Genomic DNA, 26018 nt, shown 5'->3' with positions numbered 1-26018 from the left:
TTATTTTTGATGAAACCCTGAGTATTCTCTGCAAACTCCACTTCTTCCCCCTTTATTTTGTGAGTTATTTATTTCTCTGCATCTGTGCAATCAAACTGGATTACACTTGATCTGAAGGCAAATATGCTCACTTACTATAAGGCTTGTGTCTTTTGTTCTGTTCTGGTGTTATTAGAGATGTAATATGCTTATCTGCAATTCTCCACATGTGAATTACTTCATTGAGTTCACAAAGTACACTGTTAGAAAAGTCTGTAGAAATACGGACTAATATACTGTGTTAATATGAAGACATTTTCAGTAATGATATTTCACAGGTGTTTTTCCGTGTTTGGATTTTTGACAGAAATGTCCGTTAAAGGTACAGAGGGTATACTGTAAATCTACAGAATGTTCTGTCCGTAAACTTAACGGAAAAGGTACTGGTAATTTTCTGCCAGGACATTATCTATTTTTCAATGGATTGTTTTCTTACAGTGTGGTGATTTTATCTGTCTGGTTCTGGATGCCATTGCAAACCGCCAATATTCCTGCTTTCTTACTGTACTGTGTTGTATTGTGCTGTTTTCTTATTGTATACCAGGAACAATCCATCTACACATCTACTACAGTCTATGCACATTCTTCTTTGCAACATATTGTAGTACATTTGAAAAACGGTTTCACTAACCATAAAACATATTAAATTGAAATTGGATTGGATGCCTGAGTAAAGAGGAGGCAAGCTTCTTTGATGTTACCAAATATCGAGGGTAAATCAAAGTATTCACACATTTTAGATAAACTGTGACAAGATGGAAAGCCAACACATCCACTACCTTTCACTTTAAGGTGTGTAATGAATAATATTTCTTTTCTTACCACAGACCAGAGATGGAGTGTACACACTCGGTGCTATGACCTCTGAGATGAGACACAACTGGGTCCAAGCAGTGTTGAAGAATGTGAGGCCCAGTCTTACCCTTGACGCCATAAGGTAAATAAACTTGTTAAAAATGCTGCATAATTAGTGCCAATTAGCAGTACATAGTCTACATAAGTTCCCTTTTCATTTCTCACAGCTCCCTTTCAGAGCAAGAGACTCATCAGAAATCACAGCATGCAGACTCACAGTCAGCTGAGGGTCTGGAGAAAGCTGAATACCCAGACAGCTTTTTGCAAGAGCACAAAACCAGTGACAGTGCAGAGGAAACACATCAACAGCAGAAAAAACAGGAAGTCAAACTGCAGCCAGAGACAGAGGAGAGTTCTGCTGATGCATCATCAATGATCACCTCCTCCTCTGCTCCTCCACAGCAGGTGGACGAGGGTAAGGGTGCTTTCTGTCTTCAGTGTACGCTTCATGTTGCAACCACGTGGTGCTTCTATATTAGTGGTTTGCAATCATGTTCTACATATTTCCTTCATAGGAGAACAGACGCAATGATGATCACATGGCTACATATCATTACATATCACATTGTACTAAATTTATTTCTGTGTATAACCTTCTGTGCACCAGGTGTGACAGATGTATCACCGTGTGTAGAAGGAGCTAGAAGTGACAGCTCTACCTCCACAACAACGCTTTCAAATCTTGAGTGTTTGGAGCAACAAGTATCAATAAACGCCACCTGTGAGCGCACAAAAGAGAAGGATAAATTGTCCTGTGAGCAGCAACCTGGGCAACTTGTCAAAGAGGTGGGATTATGTTTGAGTGTGTGTGTGTGTATGTTTGTAATTGACACAATTGACACAACAATTGACTAAAGCATGTTCACCTAAATACGTAAACACAGGAATACCTGATTCATGTGACAGTTTTGTTACTATTTCTCTACAGCTGGAACAAACACAGAAGGAACTCTCTCGACTGCAGCAGTTAAACAGGGATCTGCAGGAAGAGCTAAAGCAAGCGAGAGAGAAGCAATTCAAGAAAAGGGTGCATCCACAGGTATAACACAGAAGACACTCAAACATATACCATATCAGCATGCAAAGCACAGTTTGCCCTAAAAGCTCCCTGTTGTCCCATAGAATGATCCTTTCTCCAACTCGTCTTTGGAACAAGCATTGGCTTTACAGCGGCTGCAGAAGATAAACCATGACCTCCGCTTTGAGCTAGAGGCTCAAAAGAGTAGCCAGGAGGAAGCCAGGGAAGATGAACTACGACGAAGGGTAGATCTCTTAGCTCAACAGGCACAGCTACTGGTCACGGGTGACGCCACAGCATTTGCACAAGCCCATCTGGAGCAAGATCGTCGGCAGTTTCATGAGCAGCAGATGGAGTGGGAGCATTGCGTGGCGACCCTGAAGGCCCAGCTGAGTGCCAGTGAGGAGCAGAGGAGGGAGGCCGGGTTGCGCTTCACACAGCTGCAGCAGGAGTTGCAGAGTTTCCACAGTATCCAGCAGGAGGCTGATCGCTTGCACAAACATCTCCAAGAGGTGACAACTCAACTTCATGCTAATGAGGAAGCGCAGGCTCAAAAGGAGGCTCGCCTGCAGAAGCACCTCACACTCCTTCAAGCAAGTCAGGACAGAGAACGGAAGAGCTTGGCCGCTAGCCTGGCACAGGCAGAGCAACACTCACACGACCTTCAGAAGAGACTGGACAGGGCTGAACAGCAGGTTGAGAGCCTGAATAAGACTCACACCTGGACCAGGGACATTGAGGAGGCTCAACAACAGCTTCAAGAGGAGCTAGCGTGTACAGTATCTGCTCTGCAGAAACTTCAAGAGGAAAGAGAGCAGCTCGACCATCGCTGTCAAGAGCTGCAGAACCAGTTATGTGAGGCAGATGAGGAGGTGAGCAGGCTGCAAAGCCGCTTGAAAACAGATGAGACGCACTACTACAATCTTGAGCACTCATACGAGAGAGTTAGTGAGGAGCTGCAGCTGGCCTTAGGGAAGGTGCAGCAAAAGGAGTCTGAAACACAGGATATACGAGAAGGCTACGAGAGACTCCTGGACAGGAAGGAGCAAGAGCTGAGTGAAGTTTTGCTGAAGATGGAAGTCCTAGGTAATAGCCTGGAGGACACGGAAGTGAAGCTGAATGACGTATTGAAAGGTTGCACCTGTGCCTTTTCTCAGCTGAAGGATGAGAAAAATGAGAGACAGACAACTGATCTTCTCACTGTAAATGACAGCAGGCCGAATGCAAGAGACTCAAATGCAGTTGAACATGCAGGAGATTACCCAGAAAGATTTATGTCTGTGATCCAGATGCTTGAAACCAAGCTTTATTTAACAGAGGAGAAACTAAGGGACATCATGCAAAGACTGGAAGAACACCAGAGTCACATCAGCTGCCGGGACCCCCACCTTTGCTCCCAGCTAACTCAAAGCCGAGCCACCGCTCAGCACCTCAGTCTGCTGCTACACAGTCAGGCCAAGCAGAGCCAGCGCTTCGCCCAGGAGACAGAAAACCGCTGTAGGATGTTGGTCGGTAGGTTTCAGGTCGCACTGAACATCATACAAGACTGCAGAGAGAGGCTCCAAGCCACTCCGATTAATATTACGGACTTTGAGAAGCAACTAGCAACCGTTGCTGCCTGCCTTCAGCAGGGAAGGAAAGATGCAGAGAAACAGCAGCATGAATCACACAATGAAAGCAAAGGAGAGGACAGGATCCTCAATGATGAGACATTAGCTGTAGCTGAGAGCAACATTAGTGCTCAAAGTAAGCCCCCAAAGGATGACATGGAAAGTGTTGGGAAGTGTTTAATGAGGGAAGTATTTGTAGTAGAAAGAATTCTGTCTGTCCTTCAGAGTCAACATGGCATTGGGCAACTATCCTTAGCATCAAGAGAGAATGTGGGGGATTTGGCACAAAAGTACAAAAACATAATCTCCCAAAGAATAGCCTTAAAAACCAAAAAAAGTACTGGGAGAGCAGAATGTGACAACAATGGACCTTTAGAGCGGGCCATTGTTGGAGTCTGTGCTGAAGCGGAGCTCATTTATGCTGCCTTAAAAGTTCAGCATCAATATGAGAGCATGACTCAAGTAAATAATCAAGAATTGGAGCCTCAAAGGAAGGGTCTGGCAGATATCAACCCACCAGAGTTTGCTTCCTACGAGGAGCAAGTGCAGGGAGAGGGCAGAGGTTCAGAAGGAGCTGAAAAACCAGTTGAAAGGAATGAATCTGATGTCCAAAAGGTAGAGGCAGAGAAAGAACCAGACTGGTTAGAGACACTAATATCAAGGCTGCAGAGAAGGGCTAAATCCTTATACCAACTCTGCCAGGAGATTTCTGATGGCAATGCAGTAGAGTGTAGATTGGATGATAATTGGGAAAATACTTCTGCGGCTGACTTAAATTGGATGCAGGAGCAGGCAAAGTTAATTTATTTGTTAGACAGGCTGCACTCAGATTTAGAGCAGCAGCAAAGTGAGGAGTTACAGGACAAACTGCAAGCTTTGTGCGAAGAGCAGGATATCACATTAAAGGATGAGCAGGAGGCTTTTAATCACACCTTATGTCAGCTTCAGGAGGACAACACCGTATTAAGAGAAGAACTGGAGCGCGCTGAGCAAAAGATAGTATCTGTAGAGACTGGGAAGCAGAGACTCCTGGAAGAGTTACGGAAAATCGAGGATTATCATGAGGAACGGATGAAAAAACTGGAAATGGGGTTTCAAGAGAAGATTAGGGAACTGCAACAGATCCACGAAAAAGAGATGAAGCACTTGCATGGTTACTACACCAAGTCTTCCAAAGAGAAACAGACCAAAACCTGCACAGAGACACCTGCTTTCACACTAGACCAGACTGCGGCGGAGAGAAAAACAATATTGGCAGGTGGTACAGCAGCCATGAGAGAGGCTTACCAGAAAGATCTTGAAAAACTTGAGGTAACAAAGACCTTATTTCTTTATCAGCTACTCTGTCTCTTAAAGAAAGCAATTATTGATTTTGAATAGAGAACCTTTTCTAAATTTCAATACAGGCATCCTGTCATCAAGGTGTCACTGCTATGGAGGAAATGCACAGGCAGCTGATAGGTGAACTACAGCAGCAGCATCAGACAGAGGTGACAGCACTTCTGAAGGAGAAAGACAAGCTGCTGCAGGAAGAGACATCTGCCACAATGGCAGGTAAACTTTCAGCAAGAAGTCATACAAAAATAAAAGCACTTTAGGCTGTTATGTCAATACAAACTGAATTTCACTTCTTTTTTTGTGACAGGGAATTTTGGCAGTTGTAACAGTGTTTAAATTGATTCACAAACAATATATAACAATGAAGGACATTCTTATAATGCATTAGTTAAATAAATGTTACGAATATACACTACCGGTCAAAAGTTTGGGGTCACTTAGAAATTTCCATTCCACTCCATTACAGACAGAATACCAGCTGAGATGAGCTGCATTGTTTTTTTAACCAGGGCAGCAGTTTTCAGATTACATTATGTGTTTACATAACGGCAAAAGGGTTCTCGACTGTTGTAGAAAGAAGTGGCTGATCTTTAATGCAATATCTACATTGCCCATTATCAGCAACCATTCATCCAATGTTCCAAAGGCACATTCTGTTTACTAATCTGATATCATTTTAAAAGGCTAACTGATAAAACATTGGAGAACCCTTTTGCAATTATGTAAGCACATAATGTCATCTGAAAACTGCTGCCCTGGTTAAAAAAACAATGCAACTGATCTCAGCTGGTGTTCTGTCTATAATGGAGTGGAGTGGAAATTTCTAAGTGACCCCAAGCTTTTGACTGGTAGTATACAATATACATATATATATATATATATATATATATATATATATATATATATATATATGTATATGTTTAGATGAGCAATTTATAAGATCAGCAAAAAGAAGACTTACTATACAAGAAGCTTTTGTCCATCGTGAAAAGTTAGTTGAAGATTATCATAAATTAAGTTACTCTAAGGTAACAATGGTAAACAATTACGCAAGTTTTCATATCTTTCTGCAGCCATTGTAGCAATGAGGAGAGCCCATAAACAGGAGCTGGAGAAAAGCCGATCAGCACAGCACATCAAGGAGAGCGATGACATCGCACAACTGCGCATTGAATATGAGTGAGTGACTACTGGTCCTTTCACTGCATTTGTTTTTTCTCTTACGTTGAAGCTCCGAAAGACACCTGCATACATCTAGCTACTGTATACACTACTGCAGCATATATTGCAGGACTCTTGGATTGGATTGCATTTTATTGTGATGTGTGTATTTTTCAGTACTGCATAAGGTAGGCTATACATCACAAGGTAACAGTGTTTGGCGGTGTGAAGCAGTTTTAGAATTACTGCAGGGGTTACAGTTCTGGGTTTTCCTTTTTTGAACGTATTTATATATTTTTTATTTCTTTCTGCAAAATCATCATTTTTCATTTAAAAATGAAATCATCACAAACGGAAACATATACAAAAACATCACCTACGGCAGGTTGACTTCCTGTCTTAGATTGAGAATATAATCAATCAATTCATTAACTCAGAATTAGTGTAGTTTCCTTTCTAAAGTTAAAAGAAAATTAATATTGTCGAATAAAAGAATAATTAAGCAATCAATAAAAGGCCCAGAAACCACCCTGACTCTCTCCACACTCCACCCCTGGCTCTTCATGCCTCTGTACTCTCTCTGATGTAATGCTCTTTTTATTTCTATCTTTATTTTTAATTTAATACATACTGTGTACATATACGTATACTTATATTGTTTATAGCTATACTTATATTGTTAATATTCCATTTAGAGAAGCTAAGGTCTTGGCCTGTGTCGCTGACCGCTGTCCATGGTGCTGATACCTGGAGAGTGACAGAAGGGCAAATACTAGATTAGGCTGCCATTGTGTTTATAAACTCAAACTTTTTTTTACACAGACTGGTTGGAAGAATATACAAATGCCATGTACAACTTATTAGGACATGCACCTGTTCTAATGAAGATGTAAAAACACTGCCAAAAACTATTTTGGGGGCGGCCTCTAGCTCACCCAGTAAGAGCATTCACCCCATGTTGGCTGAACCCTGCATTAGCTTTAGCTTAGGTTAGAATCCGACCTGCTGCCCTTTGCTGCGTGTCGTCCCCCATCTCTCTCCCCCTTTCATGTCTGTCCACTGTCACTGTCTAATAAAGGGAAAAGCCCCCAAAAAATAATCTTTAAAAAAAAAAAATACACTCCCAGTATTTCCATCATTCAATGCAGGCCTGATAGTGAATCTGTGTTTCAAATGTGTAGCTCAATTTAGTCTTGAATAATGTTAATGATTCACATTTTTCCTCCAGTTGTACTTTAAGTCTCACCATTTATGTCAGTTGTTTCCATAAAGAAGAATAGTCAACAATTATTAGCCATTGGACCTGTGTCTGGGAGCTCTTTTTCCCAATTCCTCATAATAGCTTTTTTACTTGCTCTGCTCACTTTACTGTACAGCATAATGCTTCTGCTTTGCCATTGCAGGAAGGCGATCCAGTTGATGCATAAGGAGCTTGAGGTGTTGTCGGTTCAGCACACTCAGAGATGCCTGGAAAACACTCAGCTGAGCCAAGAGCTGCAGGATGAGAGACAAGCTTTGATGCAGTACCAAAAAGAAAACCAGGAGCTGAAAAAGAAGCAGGTATAAACATTTTCTTTCCACAAAGGTGTCTCAGACAATGTAGCTGAGTATTCTTCATTTGTCTTCGATTAACATATCCACATGTCAGTAGTGTAAACAGTGTGTGTATTTCAAAAGCCATTTGTAAAATGTGTCATCTCCCCCTCTGTCCCTGTCGTCCCTTAAAGAGAGAGACAGATGACATGTCTCAGCTACATTTCTCGCTAAATGGACAACAAGCACATGTCGCCCCTCAAGTAAACGACTTCTATGAGATGGAGGTAAGTGTCTCTGGATGACACGGTTTAAACTTTATCTTTGTCCAATAAAAAAACTTTCAAGAAGAAGAAAGTAGTGATGCTGTGGGTGTGTTTAATTGTTAACATGCATTTTAATTTGTTTGTGATGGTATAAGTGGTTTGTGTATTATTGATTTATCCAACTTGAGGTTATAAATACATTTGTGAGTGCTGGAAGAAAAGTTGGAATAATGATAATGTTTTCCATAGGTATACAGTATAATGTTTGCACTTAACGTATACTCTTCTCTCCTTTACTAGAACACACAACATATAAACTACTGAATAACCGTGATGTACTGTGTTGATGTACTTTATGTTACAGGTGATTCTGCGAGCGAGGGAGGCAGAAATGCAGTTTCTCAGACAGGAAGCTCATTCTCTCAGAGAAGATTTGAAGATTGCTCGAATGGTACTGAAATCTCTTGTAACATCTGGGGATCTTGCTAGATTACGAGATTAAATTGTGAAATAAATAGTTAGAGAATCTTTTGCATTCATACTTGAACAAAAACATGATTAATTTTGTATTTACTGAAATTAGTGAATGAGTATAAATTATCAGTCACAATACAGTCTGCATGGACTGCTGCTCGGGTGTGTAGAAAGTGTCCCTCTGGTGCTCTAGTTTCAAAAGGGGGATATTGAGTATTAGAGACAGCCCAAAGGCGACCATTTTGTACTTGTCCTGATGAAGGCCTTAATGGCTGAAACGCATAGGCATGTTCTAATGACTTTATGTAGCCAAGAAGATATTAAAGGCTTTTTAACCACTACCCTCTTGAGTGCCTCAGATTCCTTCAACCCTTTTGAATATAAACTATGTCTGTCTGTGTGTATGTGTAACAGGACAAAATATATGCCCAGAACAAGCTCAAGGCCCTCTATACGAACAGCCAGGATGTCAACAAACTCTGTGAAGATGTCAAGTTCGCCACTTGGTCTCCAAGCAGGGACGCCTCAGAACAAAGCATCGGTGAGACACTTTTTCTTTGTTTTCTACTCACACATACATTCAAGTCTGAGAATAAAGCTTATTTGCTTTCTTGCCAAGTGTTAGAGGAGAAGATTCTGTACAGTGACAATGTAGCTACAGCCAGCAGCCTATAGAATAGCTTAGCATAAAGACTGGAAACAAGGGGAAACAGCTAGCCTGGCTCTGTCCCAAGGTAACAAAACCCATTTACCAGCACCTCTATCGATCGCCTCGTCTAACTCTCATAAAGTGCATTCCCCAAAAATGTAGAACTACTCCTTTAATTCCCTTCCTGTCTGTTCCTACCCTCTTGTTTTGTTCAGAGGAAACTGTGACAAACACAAGTAATGCTGCTTTTCTGAATAAATCAGAGAAATCCTCACTCACACGTCAGATCAGAGGAGTGAGATCAAAGGTAACCTTTGTCAATTGATAAATGCCAAAAATGTTCCCTTCATATGAACCATTTTAAACCCTGTTTTTAAACCTTCAACTCACAGTAAAGTGTTACAATCATACTAACTGGAGATTAAGAACTTTTACTCTTTCTGTTTTTTTTTTTGGTTTTTTTTTTATGTGTGTTTGGCTTGCAGAGTTTAAAAGAAGGCCTCTCTGCCCAAGAAAGAATGAAGTTGTTTGAGTCATTCTGATCCAAACAAGATGAGAAAGTGGAATATTTGTTTCAGAGTAAAACTGCAGTTTGGTCAGTGCAGTTTAAAGACAGAGGATGTATTATACATTATGTCTGTTATATGTAACATATGTTATTACACAATATGTGTTATATTATATGTAACTGTTTTTTACTGTGTAAAAAGTTTTGTTGTTGTTTGTTGTTGTTGTTAATGTGCTTTAGAAAATATGTATGTGTGTATGTGAGAGAGAGGGAGAGAGAAAAGGCATCAGAATACCACTAGAGGGAGCAACAAACTGTTTTTAGATAACATTTCTAAAATATTTACTCTAAAATATAACACTGTAATCACAAAGAAATTATATATATTTTGTTCATCAGTACATTGCACAGTGTAACTTATAGACACACTGCCTGTGTTTTCATTAAATGACTCAGTGTGTTGCATCAGTTTTATAAAAACTGTTATTTACATATTGTACCACTAGATGTAGCATAATACAACATGTACTCTCCCAGCAGCAGCAGCACGTCTGAAACAGAGGTTGATGTCGGTGTATCTTTTCTGATGACATGCAGCTGTTTTATGACCCAAAATATTTGAGCTGCAATATAAAATTAGGGCAAGAATTTGAGGAAGGTTACTATTTTTATCAACATATGAAACAATTAGTCATGATGTATGAAGATGTTCTATTCTGGCATCATTCAGTTATATAAATTCAAACATTAAAGTTTTTGTTAGTTAACCAAAACACATGTTTGTGTTTCCCTGTTTCTCTGCTTGCGAGAGCCTATAAATAACTGTGTTGTAAAGTATGTAAATGGAAAATTATTATCAGTAGCATGCTGTAAGGACAGGTAGCCTTTATTATCCCAGAGGGAGATTTGTTTCCACAGCAGGTACATGTTCCACACTGATGGAAAATTATAGACTACTAAAACTAAAGAACAGTGTCAAGATTCTAAATGAAAAAGACACAGAGCTTATATGGAGGTTCGGGTCACATATGTGTTGATATGGCCGAATGTCAACAAAAAACAACCACTGTGCAGCTCTGCTTTTGTCAACAGCAGTGGCAGTGTGTGACACATGAACCTGAGGAGGCTGGTGCAGGAAAACACTGATGTCCGCTCTCTTGAGGGACTACACAGTACAGTACCTCATTAGTGGAGCATCAAGTCTGAACTGAGCCTGTCAGTGATGTCAGCAGGGTCTCCAACATCAGACCAGACGTCATACAGGAGGAAAATAGTCAAGGATTCCCTGGTTTCATAGTTCAGAAATCCCAAACATATTGAATCACTTCTGAATGAGTGTGTTATTAAAATGCCGTTGACATTTAATGTGCCTCGCATTACTCTGAGATATGTTACAAGTCGCCTCAGTTAACCCCTAGCGCCTAATATTTGTAAACCTAGAATTATCTAGAATGTTACATGGAGAGCTTTTATTTCATTTTTAATTTAGACTGTCCAACTTTATTCTATGGGAACACAGATCATTCACATAAAATGTCTAAATCTGTTTTCTGATTTCTGTGTATATTATAAATCATAGCTTGGTGTCCTTGCAGAAGCCCTAATTTGTTCGTTGGAGTCATATTCCTAAAGAGGAACATCGCACCTCATTAAAACCCAACACTCATCTTTCCTTCCCTGTGATTCCTGCGTGTGAAACTGCAGTCATGTGAGCCAACACTTTGAAAGAGCAACGCTGTTTCTTAATGTTATCCATCATGGATGTAATTTTGCACCTATGAGCTCTTGCTTGCTGTGACATTTAAAACGAAATAACCACAATTTTTGCACTTGATACCTGAAAATCAACGTTGCTTTTACATCAGGCAGGTAAGGTTTTTCATCCTAAAACATCTCAGAAGAATGGAAATAGTAGTTTGACATAATAATCTTAATTTCACATCCACGTTCTAGTTTTGCTAGCTCTGAAGATTTAATCTGCTGAAGAGCACTTTAAGATGTGGTTTAAAGCTCTGGAAAAAGAGTAATTGGACTAGAGTTGGACAAGTACAATAGACAACTGTATTTTAGATCAGGTCACCTTGGGCTCCGGATTTAATCAATAATGAAAGTAATCAATATTTGTAGCCCTAAAGTGGACCCTGGCGTGGGATTATTCTGTCATGTGTATGATTTGCAAACGGGATTTTAATTAGTTTTACTCTAAATGATCACATTAAAGAACTTTTCTTAGAAAGAAATTCATTTCAAAGGGCCAACGCATACAAAAGCATTTGAACATGATTGGAGTTTTAAGGATTCAGCCTCATAAGGCGGGTTGTGTTGTCTCTGTTCTGTTGTTTATTGGTAGGCTACCAGTAAGCTGAGAATGATATCTGACTGATATCCTTTTAAATAATGCATACAAAATTGCATCTGTGATAAGGTAAGGGTTCCTGGTGTTGCATGAATTCTGTCCCTTTAACCACATAATTTCCTTTTGAAAATATATTTGTCTTGTCTTCTTAATCTTGATAGCTCAGTGGATGTAAATTTAACTGAAATATGAATTAAGTAAAACTTAAATCTTTGAAACCCTTTGACAAACACGCTCACAAATAGTTCTCTTATGGCTTTATTATCATGTACTGTCATTCTTTTTTTTAATTCCTTCATTATTTTCTCGACATGACTTTCTAATACTAATGACATTTACTCTGATTACAACATGTTAAACAGAATAAAGAAAGTCATTTTGATATATATCTCAAATATAAACTTCTCTCAGTTTGTTTCTGCATTTCTTTGTGTGGGAGTACAGTATGTATGCGTGTGTATGAGTGTATGTGCACCTGCCGGGTCGAAGCTGCCCCACAAACGCTCCCAGTCCTCATGACTGATCAGCGGCTGATGTAGAAACACCAGTACAAAGGTACACCTGCTCAGGCTGTAAAAATAAGTGGCCCATTTGCAAAGATCAATTACTGCAACCAGCACAGCCTGCTTCCACAATGATACACTTCAGTAGTGTTTACACTGCAGCTGACGGGACCACAACTCTGCTTGTTTTTCCTCTTACATGCAACACAAATCTGCGTTTGTGTTTTAAAGTGGGTGTGAACACGAAGGAGTTGCATGGGCTTGTTTATTTCCATTTTGATTTGGACAAAATCAGGTGTGTGACCTACATGGAACTCAAATTTATCAGTGTTTCCATGACAATGGATTTGTCATTGTTGCCAAAAGTGAGGCAGCCTTTCTTTTGCAGGAACACCCTGATCACATTCACACAGTTGCACACATTCACACCTGATCTGCTGGCCACTGAGCAACTCCACTGGAGCAGTTGGGGTTGAGGGACTTGCTCAAGGGAACAAGCATACATTTTTTTCTGTTGGTGTGGGGATTGAACCAACAACCTCACGGTCACAAGCTCTCTTCTCTAACCTCTAGGCCATCACTGCCCCCTTAAATATAAATTTGGCACCAACATCAGTTTGGCAATGCCAGCCTCGGCATGGAGGATGATGAGGATGATGTGTCAGAAACAAACAAGCAAAGTTTTGTTGGTGCAAAAACAGGTGTGAAGATGTGAAGCATATTTATATCAGATACGATATGGACATCTTTAAAAGCCATGAACAATAATTCAATATGAAATCACTTAATTTGCACCAATTTTATAACTCAACGACTAACGTGAACCATGTACCGACAGATTGACACATTTTTAGAACAGGACCAGACCATGACGTTAAACCTTTCATAACCTTTTCAAATAACCTTTTTGTTATTTGAAGAAAAATAAACATCATTATCTATACTAATACTTGTATGGGGTAGAATAACAGAATTAACTAAAGTGTTTGGATTGCAGAAGGCACTTTGAGGGCACTTTATTATGATGAGGCAGGATGTTGATTAGGCTGATCTGGAGCAGACTCTCTAACTGGAGCAGGGAGGTTAGTGAGCAGCTACCTAAAAAAAGTTGTGTGTCTTGTGTATGTGCAGCATGTCTTTCTGTTCGGTGGGAGCACAACGCCTCTCTTCCCCACTCAGGTTGTTTTTGGCGGTGTTGGCTGCCAACAGAGACATAAATATCACTCACACTCTTTACAGTATACTTCGTGTTTTATTTCTCTCTTCCTTGTGATCACTGCTGTGTTAAACAGGTGTGCAACCATTTTGTTGGAGGTCCATCTTAGCAATAGAGTTAGCTCTGTTCCTAAGATGGACAAAAATTAATGAATTTTCTGCTGTTTTTCTACAGTTGAAAAAATAGCCTCAATCATGAGGCCACTGTAACCTAATGTGGCAGCACTGACTAAGAGGGGAAAACAAGTTACAAGTTACAAGCTCTTGCTCAAAGATTTTACAAATGTATGTACTATTAAGATGAAACAGCAGATAAATCACTTATTTAACTGTGTGATTGATGTTATTCCCAACAGTAATTACAGGCCATGTCTTACAGCTATAGATACTGATATATAGCTATATATAGATAGCTATAGATAATAGAACAATGAGCTGCAGAAAGTGAGCATGAGCAGCAGGAGTGCTGCTGAGACTGAACTAAACAGACGGTTACACAGTTGTATAATTGGAGTACCTGCCATGCTCAAGATCCTGAGTGTCCTGCCAGGACCAGTTACGCTCATGTCTGACTGAGCTTTGAGTAAACATCCTGTGTCTTCCATATCACATATGTTGGATAACCACAACATAACACTCAATATGAATCAGGAGAGTTTGTGCTGATTATCTGAAAGGTGATCAAACTGCAGCGTGTGTATCTTGAGTGTGGTCAAGCCTGGCCCACTTTGTCCTGCCGCAGTGAGGCTGCCTTTAAATAACTCGCTGGGTACGAGGTATTGGCCGCGCTCTCTCTGTCCCTATAGCACACTTCACATCCCCATCTGGTCTGCCATCTCATAACTGAACCCACAACCCATTTACAGGCCTAATATCATAGTAACGTACAGTAACAGTAACGTAGTGTGTATGTAAAGATATGACTCACCCACACACAGGATCACACACCCAAAGCTCCTTGTATTTTAAGGTTTTGAAATGTGCTGTATGAATAATTACATTTATAGCCTGCCAAATGTTACATTCAACAGATTTTCTGTTAAAGATTTTACTTAATAAATGTGAAAATATGTGAAGATACTATAGTCTTATTGCTTTAGTAAGCACAGATCCAACAGCACTGACACTCTCAAAGGTTAAACATTATTTCCTAGAATTCGTCTTATTACAGAAATTAGAAAACTGATACTCAGACAACCGGCTTAGCTTCCTTGGATGCCGTGCACCTTCCACCCATCTCTTTGCTCTGTGAAGGCATCTAGTGAATCTGGGTTAGGTCACTGGAACTACTGATCCTGTTTCTGTCCTGTAAAATAATTACAAACTCCCAGGAAGAGAGGTGTGTCGGTGGGTTGTTAAAAAAACAGCATGAGATGTGTTGTAGCTTGCCCACTGCACATAGCAGATATATTTTTATCTGGAGTGTTTGGAAATTAATTGCCGTTACCCAGAAGAAATATTTAGTGACAAAGTAAGTGTGTCTGTCCTATGCTTTGGCCAAGAGTGAAATATCTTTCACTATACTATGGACACTTTTTTTAAAGTCATCCTATCACCGTGGCTATATTGGTTGGTCCACCACTTTGGTCCAGACTGAAATATCCATCCATCACCAACAACCATCAGATGGTTTGCCATGGTATTTTTTTTTTGTTTTACAGACATTCATGGTTTCCAGAGGATGAATACTTTGGTGATCCTCTGATGTTTTCCCTTATTCTGAGAAATATCTCAACATCTAGATGGATTGGCACACAATTTGGTACAGATATTCATGGTCCCCAGATGATGTATCCTAATGACTTTGGTGATCCTAACTTGTCAAGTGGTGCCATCATTAAATCAAACATTTGGTTTGTCAAATTATTTGGTTTAGGACCAAATAACAAATAACAAATGCAAAATGTATGACATTCCCATCAGCCTTAGTTTTAGCTTGAGTTTAGTGCTAAAAAGCAAACAGCAGATAGCATGCTAACATGCAGTAAGGTGAACATGGTAAACATTACACCTGGTTAACATCAGCAAACATGCTGATGTTAATGCATTGCCTAAGTACAGTTTCACACAGTCTTGTTTAACTCTGATCAAGGGAACAACTGCTCATTGGCCCTGTGATACACTAACTATTCACTGATTTCCTCCTTCCTCCAGGCATGCACACACACATAAGACAAATGAGTGATGTTCAGCAAGGAACTGCCTACATGAGCAAGTCCAGCATGTTCAACAGGAGCTGCTTTGCTTCATGAATGAGTCAAAATAGAGACCACACCACCCACTCTGTGATATGTTTGGTTTTTAGTTCGAAAATAAAGACAACATTACAGAGTATGGTAGTGAATTAGAAGTGTTAACTTTACTTCCATTTATGCCAACCTAATTACCTCTGGACCAATAATACACCAAATGTGCCAATCTAACCCAGATAAATGAATTGTATATGTTTATGTTCTGGTTATGGTTGGTCTCTACACATCAGTCCTGAATAAACCAGTTGGTCTTTTCAACTCTGAGCATTGCTGACCAGCGGGTGCAACACTTGGTAGGGGAAGAGCACTTCGTCTCCAAATGCCAAGTATCTACAGTGACACCGTGAAAGGGAGGGGGAGGACGAGAGCTGAGCAGTGAGCAATAGTTCACTGGATGTGGGATACAGAGTGGGATCTGCAGCAGAACAAGATCAGATAGCTGATATACCAAGAAAGTGTGATACTGTCGACTGCCCATGACTCTGAAATAAGCTGTGAGGGACTAATTTTGTGATTGGATTGGACCCTAAAGGCCATGTGAGTCCTACAGACATTTAATTTGGGATAGCTGTGATCAAGTCGTTGTGCTATTTCAGTGCTTCAAATTATGACTTCATTCTTCATTAAAGTCATTTTCTAATTTCTTGTCTGTTTCTGATCAACTGGATATCAATCGAGCAACAACTTTGGAGGACTTGACAGAAGAAGCAATTGTAATGCTCTGCTTATTGAGTGGAAAAAGAGACACATTTAAAGTAGGAGGCACAGACATGATGGTACTCTGTGGCCATTTACTTTTCTGCCTCAGGAGGATAGAGTGGTTCTACCCGTAACAAAAGAGAAGATTTGAAGAAAGCCTGAGGAGAAGGATGCAGCAGTTTGGCTAAAAGACCTGGGGGAAAAAAGGAAAGTTGGAAATCAACATTTATTGGGAACACTTGCATACAAGGTAAGCTGCTTTAGACAGAACAACTATATATATAGACCTGTGGACTGTCTCATTGTTTAATTCAAATATATTTTCAGTCTCTATCGTGATCAGGAGAGAAATAGACTCATCTCTGCTCCAGTGCTGAGATCACAGCCCAGCAGGCAAAGGGTGGCTCCTTTGAGAGCTGAGAAGCTGTCAGACAGAATATTAGATATTAATAACCTTTGCCTCCTAGCAACTAGAGCATTGAGAAACAGAAACTACTGCGTAAAAAGCACACACATATCCATACTCAAACATGCACATAATGTCAAATTTGTTGTTATCAATTGTCATCCTGGAGTCTGTACTCAATTCAGTTTGAGGGTTTGAAACATACCTCAACTTGAATCTGTACAGAAAGTATATACCAAATTCATCATTTACTTTATGTTACTGTTCTGTACAATGTATTGATCTCTATAGCTATAGTGCATCAGTGGTGGGGACACCTGCACAGCAGCCTTTGTGACCCCATTTGGTTGTTTTATTAAAGTTTATTAAATTTATCTCAAATGCTTTATAAGTGCCATTCTTAAAGCATTGAGGTACGTTATTTGATGTTTGACTGCATCTTGTCTCTTGAAAAAAACAAGCATTTCACTGTACTTATACATGTGACAATAAACTTGAACCTCTCCACAAATTGAGGGATTACAATGCATTCTGAGGTGGATATGAAGGTGGTACACTTAAGTTTTCATTTAGTACCATCATCAGGTAAAAAATTCTGTCCAACATTTTTTGTTTATGACCAAATACCTACTAAATTAAGGACATTGCCATCAATGTAGCTTTGTGCTAATTAGCAAATGCTAGCATACCAACATGCTAAACTAAGGTAAACATTCTGCTTGCTAAACATTGCGAGCATGTTAGCATGTTGATGTTAGCATTTAACTCAAAGCACCACTGTGCTTAAGTACAGCCTCACAGAGCCACTAACATTGACTGTAGACTAAAACATTAATAGACAGTCTGACTCCAAAATATTCAGGCAGAAGGCCTATAAACCTGTTGCTGATAATGCCCTGGAATCACAATTGTCTTCCTTTGTGTAATGTGTTTCTGTGTGAACAGGATGTTGAGAAGGAATCTGATTACATTTACTGTATAATACTGGTTCTTGCACTATCTAGCAAAAACAAAAAATACAATCAAAACTGTATGGCGCACAGTTTGCTGGAAATCACATGGAAGATATAACACATTTTATTTCAAGGATGTGCTGAAGGCTGCAATTGGATGAAGTTCCCCTTTTTTAGAATATTATTTCTGTTAATGTGCCTGAAGTGTTTCCATCGATTACCATCAAACCATTTGGATTTGAGGCCTTTTCTATGATACCCAATTTTCTGCCCCGTCTTTTTCAGCCCATATTATTTTCCAGTCCAGCCTCACAAGGGAATCACACAGCCTCATCACAGTACTCCAGTGACTCTAATAGTTGTGCCAGCTGGAGGAAACAGAAGATACGTCACATAAAATGGCAGGACATTGGATTAGCTGGCTATTTCTGTACCTTGTTGATCAGAGAAACATGTATTGTATACACCAGAGTATTTCCAATAGAGCAGGGTGGAAAGAGAAGGACAGAAAATCAAATGTCTGAAAGGATATATTAAAAATAAAATGTAGTTGTGTTTGACAATCTATGTATAACTGTATCATTTGCACGCCTGTCCTAAATTGTGTAGCATAAATAAATCAACGTCTAAACAGCTTCAAAACACAGATAATTGTAAATTACATTCATCAACATTTACATTGAAAGGAAAAACAATCAAAAGATTTGTTACTAAATCAACAGTGGCTAGGAAAGCTTTTTAAATCAACAGATATTATTAGAAACCATCTCCTTAACTATGTGGTTTGACAGTGAGTGAATCCTTAGAGAAGTACATCATAATCATTATCACGTCAGAAGTCTGTCCTAAACAAGTAGTCAAAAGTAGTTATAGTCAATAGTGTGGAACGAAGAGATAATGTGTAGATAGAGAATGTGTGTTATTCTTAAACTGAAGTTTTTTTTATCTCACACTAAAGCTACTTACGGGGAAATTTGAAGGGGAAATATACATCATGTTCATTGGCCGTGTCCAGTCTATTAAATGTGCAATGTTTTTGCTGAGTCCAGAAACAGCAACACGTTAATGTACTATTGCAAACATTACTGTATGTCTGTTTAAACAAAGGTAAATTAATTCATATTCAACTTTTCAGGTGATATCCCTCACTTTACATTCATACAAATACTAATATTTTACCTGTCCTTCCTTTACAGGAAAATAGTTTTGTGCCACACTTCTCAATTCCAGTTGACACTGACACTGTTTTGGGCGGAGCTGTGCACTTCCTCTGAGCCTGGTCAGTTTTGTATGATTCAAGCTGATAGTGTGAAGCCACGTCGCTGTGCCCCACTGAGGCATGAGTGTGGGAAGGGCCCACCACCACAGCTACGTGTCCTGTGAAGAAGACGGCCTGAGACTAAGTACCATGCCTGCTGTGGGCAGCTTCGGCAATGGCAAGATTCACACAAGACGCAAATACCACAGCCGGTTTGTCAGCAAGGCTGGACAATGCAACATCCACTTCTCAAACATGGATGAGAAATCACAGCGGTACATATCTGACATTTTCACCACGTGTGTGGACGTCCGCTGGCGATACATGTTCTTGCTATTCAGCCTGGTGTTTGTGGTGTCCTGGCTAACATTCGGCCTGTCATACTGGGTCATTGGCCTCCTACACGGTGACATGGAACATCCTGAAGGGGATGGCAACTTTGTTCCTTGTGTCATGCAGGTTAACACCTTTGTGGCAGCTTTCCTGTTCTCTGTTGAGACCCAGACGACCATTGGGTATGGTGCTCGCTGTGTGACAGAGGAATGCCCGGTTGCTGTCTTCATGGTGGTCTTTCAGTCCATCATGGGCTGCATCATCGATGCCTTCATGATTGGTGCCATCATGGCCAAGATGGCAAGGCCCAAAAAACGTGCAGAGACTCTACTGTTCAGCCACAACGCAGTCATCGCTTTGCGTGATGGGAAACTGTGCTTCATGTTTAGGGTTGCTAATCTAAGGAAGAGCCACATTGTGGAAGCTCATGTACGAGCCCAGCTCGTCAAGCCCCGCTACACAGAGGAAGGCGAATACATCCCCTTGGATCAGATTGACATGAACGTAGGTTATGACAATGGCACAGATCGCCTGTTTCTGGTTGCACCCCTCACTGTCATACATGAGATTAATGAAGAAAGTCCACTGTTTGGCATCAGTAAACAAGATCTTGAAACATCTGACTTTGAGATAGTAATTATACTTGAGGGGTTGGTGGAAGCCACAGCCATGACGACGCAGGCGCGCAGCTCTTACCTGCCTTCAGAGATCCTGTGGGGTCACCGCTTTGAACCCGTCATCTTTGAGGAGAAGAGCCAGTACAGGATAGATTATGCCTACTTTCACAAAACATTTGAAGTACTGTCCACCCCCAGATGCAGTGCCAAGGACATGGAGGAGAGAAAATTCCCAACATCTGGCGCCAACTCTTTCTGCTATGAGAACGAGCTGGCCTTCATCAGCAGGGATGAGGAGGAGGAGGGGGATGTGGCGAAAGAGGAAGACAGAAAGTGTTCAACAGAGCTAGTGGATGAGCAGGCCATTCCTGGACATGATCAAAAGTCCTCCCATAAAGAATCAGAAATCTAACCTTTGGCTGTTGCTTGTTTGGTTTGTTTTTGGATGCAGAAAGCGTCGTGGGAAGAGCCCTATGACTGTCATTCTCCTGACATGAGGATACCAATAAAGGTGGATAAACAGCAGTAATGATCTCCATCAGAAAAGCAAGGACATTTCTCATTGGATTTACTCTTTTGCTTTCCCGAAATTGTTATGGAGCTTTAATGCAAAAAACAATCATGTCATGTTTCAATTTGCAGACGAAACATAAAGTGCATGACAATAGCATAGTTTTGTATGAATATTTTGAGAAATGTTTCATAGTTTGCAACGAGTGTGGAGTGAAATTGACACTTTGCAGATGATGTTTAGGAAACTAAACCTTGGGAATATTTCTCCAGATTAATTTGGTAAAAACAGAAGTGTAGATTAACAGTGGATTTTCCTCTTAATGATATAACTTTTGTGAACAATAATACTAAATATTCTACATTATACAATGTAAATGGATGGTAAGTTGGCAGACATACTGATATGCATGCATGTAGGCTAACTATGGGGGGGGCACATGACAAGGTAGAGTTTTAAATATTTCTATCCCAAAAAGGGAAAACACTCATTTATGCATATCTTTGTCTTATATATTCAGCCAGAGGGAAACATTTGACCTGAGTAGATTTTAAATATGAAGTTTCTTTCTCAACAGTTTACCAGAAACATTTTTGAGCGTACACTGAGTGACTGAGCTCTGCTCCCCTTGGTGTTGCTACACCTGTGAAACTTTCTGTTCTTCCACAGCAACATGCAATTTACAATAATAAGCAGATTTAATGCTCAAAAGCAAGTATTTTCAGAAACAATGGGTCCTTGATTTGAGGCAGTGGTAGACAAAAGCAGGTTTATCATTTTTTAGCAGTCAACCGTTGATTATATTTCACTCTCACTGGCTAAAGCTAGGCAGCCCACACAAAAACTGACTGCCTGTCTACTTCACAATATTTCAAAAGTGAGTTTTTCAAGATATGTCTCTTTAAAGTTTAAAGGCCAAATCCAAAAAACACAAATATTGACCAAAGGGAACCCCAGCACACAACACAAAATACAGTACTGAGAATATCTCTTCAAGTGCTTGAATATCGATATAAAGTTTCTTACATTTAAATGTTCTGTAATCACTTGTATTAATATATATATATATATATATATATATATATATATATATATATGGTATCGTTTTAATAAGCTCTAACTCAGATTTAAATGCGTTATAGTGTTATCTTCATGTCATAATAAGATGAAGATGAATGAAAAATGAATTAAATGAAAATGAGTTTGAAGATTATATAACAATAATAAAAAATAGTCTACCTGGAAATCAGTGTAAACAAATCAATCCATACCCTGAGATAACCTTTGGCATATTATATTAATTTGAAAACAAGCAGACATGCAGGCAATCAAGAAACATTTATTTAATCGTGTTTTGCAGAGACATGTGCTTCCTAGTTTATATATTATTTTTCTTAGTTCTTCTCCAGAGGCATTATTCTCTTTCTTTCTCTTACTATTAATAGAGCAATACAGATTTTAGGTCAGACAGTGTAGCACTGCTTCACTTATCCCAGGTGAGATTAATTTGTTTTCCCTCCACATTTCTCAATCTAATAGCTCCATGTGGGTTAACTTACTACACCTGACTACCATTTCAGCAAATTTCAGCACATTTGTATTTATATCTTGCTGACTTGTGCTGAAAATATCAGAATGGGCTTGCTCCAGAAACAAATTGTGGTTCCACTGCCATTTGAACCAAGAGCAGAGCCAAGGACTTCCTGCATGTAAAGTCAGAGGAAAGATAGCTAATTTGTACATTGACATACAGGCCATTATTGTAAATAAATCTTTATTATTTTTGGTTTTATCACTTTCTGGCTGAATAGACACTAAGTATTAAAACATTATTAAAAAAGAATATGTGTTGTCATACATGTCTTAATCAAAGCAAGAAACTGGAAATACTCTCTTTGCTTGATGGACTGAAATAACGTCTACTGAATTGAACGACCGCTTCTTGTCTTCCACTAAATGTATTTGAAGCAATCTGGACTCTCTGAGTTGTACTTTGTTTTCTTCTAACAAGGTTTTACTTTGTTGTGTGAGACAACAATATATAAATTGACAGAAGAAGAAAAATCTCCTGTTGATTACCACAATAAAATATATCTCACAAAGCCAACAGTTTTCTTATCCCTTTGTGGCAGACAGACACAAAGTGCAGGGATTATTTGAACGATACCCATCTGTTGAATGCATTTGTTGTTGAGTTAAAACAAATAAGTGGGACGGGAAAGTGGGAGCTGTTTGATAAACATGGAGGAATGGACTGTAGTTTATGGCAGTGATTTGGTGGGATGATATCTGGTTGGGGTCAGAGGTTTCTTCTTTCACTGTTATGCAACCAATAAGGCATGTCTTTGCATATGTACAGACAAGACTTGGCAGTCCCGCTTGATTTCACTGCCCTGTAACCTTGAACACACACACACACACACACACACACACACACACACACACACACACACACACACACACACACACACACACACACACACACACACACATAAACACGCACACACATAGCTCACAGCTTCTACTGATGGTAAATGCTAAGTAATGCTTGTTAAAAGTCCTGTAAAATGGACAGATATGAGTATAATATCATTGTATCTATGGGTTGGTGGTACCTATATCCAAGCACCCAGATCTGGTATTATTTAATTACCATTTAATATGACCTGTCAACTAAAGAGCTAAAGAGTGGGTGTATAAGATATTAAACTTTTATCCTGGCATCAAGTCCCATCACAGTGACATTCAACAGAATAAACTTTCATGCATTTAACTTTCAGGAAGTAATATTGAGCGCCAAATGAAAGTCTCAATTCTTACTTTACTTTAAGACTGCTGTATCCTTTGAGAGGTGCTGTGTGATGGAAGGAGCACTGAGAATAAACTGAGATGCTTCCCACCCACTCGGCAGTGTTGGAGGATGAAGAAGCTGTGGAGGGTCAGTCTTCCAACATGCAGAGTGGGTTGTTGAAAGGCAAATTTGGCCTTAATTGCAGCAGTTCTATTCTTCGCTGGTTTCCCTCAGCTGCCAGAGGGAGGTGGAGGGTGGAAAACAGTAACATGATGCAACAGCTGCACTTCTTCTCCTTAAGCCATCACTCCAGATATATGAGACCTGATTCATATTGTTCCTGTATTTTCTATTAACTATCAATTCTGACTGAGACCATTTCAACTTTTTCACTTTAAAAGTACTTAATGTCACTAATGGATGAAAATGTTGCCTATCTGAAGTTTAAACTTTTTAGGACCTGACAAGACAAGACAAGACAAGAATGTATTGTGTCTGATTTGATTTACTTTCTCACTTGAGTTTTAGAATTTGTGTTTGAAAACATGAAATCCCCTAAATATGTATCCTCAGTCAGGGCCAATGGACAAAAAAACCCAAAAGCTCCCAGAGGAGTCTTTTCCAACAGTTTGATTGCTCTCTCGTCATAAAAGGTGTAAATACAAAGCTGTAAATGTCTTTCTGGTGCAGTTTTAATATACCTCGGCTAAAAAATGTCAATTAGATGTTTTTGATGCTCTTTGGCTTGTTGTGTGTCTGAAATGTAACCATCCATCTATAGGCAAGACTCTGCTGTAAAGAGCTTTTCGTCAGAGTCAGCCTTAAAGTATTGTCGTCCTTGGCGTAGGGATGTGATATCACATCAGGACAGATCAACTCAAGGAAAGAATTCTTAGCATCTTCCTGATACTATATTACAGTTTCCATTTCCATTCACAGCCAAATCAGATAGCTAAGGCAGTGTTGTTATTCTTTTGAGGGGTGTGGAGCGTTTAAAGGTTAGAGGAGTGAACTTATGAATGGAAGATTGCTGGTTGGAAAAAAAATCCTGACTGGGAAAATGTGATAGAGGAAACTGGTTTTAGAAATCAGGGTGGATTAGACTGTAATTCAAACTGCTGTCTAACTGTCCCCAGGTGAAGCTACACAAAGGAGACCGTGTGAATTGTCTTTACTTTCAAAAACAAAAGAAAAATCAATGTACAACACATAACACTGAAATATTCAACATGGAATATCCTATAATAATAATAATTATAATAATAATAATAATAATATAAAAAACAATATTATCACTTGAATTGTCAACTCACTATAATGTAGTCATAATCAGACATGCTCTAAAACTATCAGAACATTTTAAGTGTTTATTAATGTATTTATACACAGTATACACTGTTATCCCAAATTAGTTGACTTTACTAGAAATGTGTGTGGAAACCCGTTGCTTTAAACCGTCTACGTTTTTACACAAGGTGAAACTTAACAGGTCAAGTTGTATTGACACAGAGCGGTAAGTTTTTTTCTGGAGTCATGTTGTCTAAAATAAGCATGTTAAGTTAAAGCTTTAGTGCGTAACTTTTTTATATTAATGAACGTCCATTACATTCAAGCCGTTGCCAAATGAGTTGCTACAAAGCTAATTAAGACTATCAGCTCCACAAAACTCTCTCTGTATTTCTCAGTATGGCTGTGTTCAGAATCTGGTCTCGATCGGCAACTTTCACACGCAGAAAATAGAGTGAAGATAATTACCTCTTCTGAAGAATCCATCATGTTTTTTTAATCCTCTGTGTCCTCCACGGCTACTAGCTGTGTGGAGGAGGGGTGGGGGTGGTGCGTGATCACGGAAGGCTTGTATCATATGGATGCGCCGACAGTTTTGTTGTCATTACAGAAACTACGCACTATAGCTTTAAACATGCTAAGAAATATAACAAATATAAAACATCAGGGCACTTATCATTACCAAAAGTACAATTTGTTCACATAAATATAGTTTTTTCCTAGTACCCTAGACAGTATCACTTCAAGAATAATGTATTAAATACCTGTATTCCCAAAAAACAGAATGAGAATCAATACAAATAACATCAAGATTTTCCAATGTATTGTACTGCGAGGAAGATTTCACTCAGGAATCAGAGTTTCTAGTTTCCCATCTGCGTATATGCCACTGAATGCTTTCTCACTGCCCAGACCCCATCAGTAACCCCCCCTCCCCCCCACCACCACCTACCCCACTACAGCTGTGCTATACTATTTTAAGTGGTGGAAAAAACTCTGTACATGTACTTAAGTACTGTTCTTAAGTGCAATGTTGAGGTATTTTTACTTTGAATTTTCTGCAACTTTATACTTCTACTCCATAATAATAATAATAATAATAATAATAATAATATATCACTCAAAAGGGGCTATATTTATGCATAACGAGTACCTTTATTTTAGATACTTTAAGTACATTTTGCTGATAATAGCTATGCATTTTTACTTAATGAAGTGTTTTGAATGAAGGGATTTTTTTTTTGTATTTCAGCACTTTTACAATGTTGCATTGGTACTTGTATTTAAGTAAAGGATCATAATACTTTTTTCCCACCATTTATTTTTTTTGTAAATTATTAATTATCTCTTAGACATGCTTCACAGGAGGAGTTAGTTGTTGACAAC

General features: G+C 39.3%; 2 protein-coding genes across 2 annotated transcripts; both read left to right on the top strand.

The window, feature by feature from the left end:
• Positions 1 to 896: 896 nt before the first annotated feature.
• Positions 897 to 10199, top strand: LOC144530069 (uncharacterized). The gene is made up of 12 exons (XM_078269475.1): positions 897 to 976; positions 1062 to 1309; positions 1502 to 1680; positions 1823 to 1933; positions 2017 to 4833; positions 4929 to 5076; positions 5934 to 6039; positions 7425 to 7581; positions 7749 to 7841; positions 8185 to 8271; positions 8709 to 8835; positions 9159 to 10199. Exons 1-12 carry the CDS (start codon positions 897 to 899, stop codon positions 9266 to 9268), a joined length of 4263 nt encoding a protein of 1420 aa, XP_078125601.1. The 3' UTR covers positions 9269 to 10199.
• Positions 10200 to 19174: 8975 nt separating this feature from the next.
• kcnj12b (potassium inwardly rectifying channel subfamily J member 12b) lies at positions 19175 to 20455 on the top strand. The gene has a single exon (XM_078269540.1). The coding sequence runs from the start codon at positions 19175 to 19177 to the stop codon at positions 20453 to 20455; it is 1281 nt and encodes a 426-aa protein (XP_078125666.1).
• The last annotated feature ends 5563 nt before the right edge of the window (positions 20456 to 26018 follow it).

This window comes from Sander vitreus, chromosome 15 (genome assembly GCF_031162955.1).
Source record: "Sander vitreus isolate 19-12246 chromosome 15, sanVit1, whole genome shotgun sequence".
NCBI classification, from domain to species: domain Eukaryota; kingdom Metazoa; phylum Chordata; class Actinopteri; order Perciformes; family Percidae; genus Sander; species Sander vitreus.
Note: the sequence above shows the minus strand (reverse complement) of the source record. Positions and strands in the feature narration are given on the sequence as shown.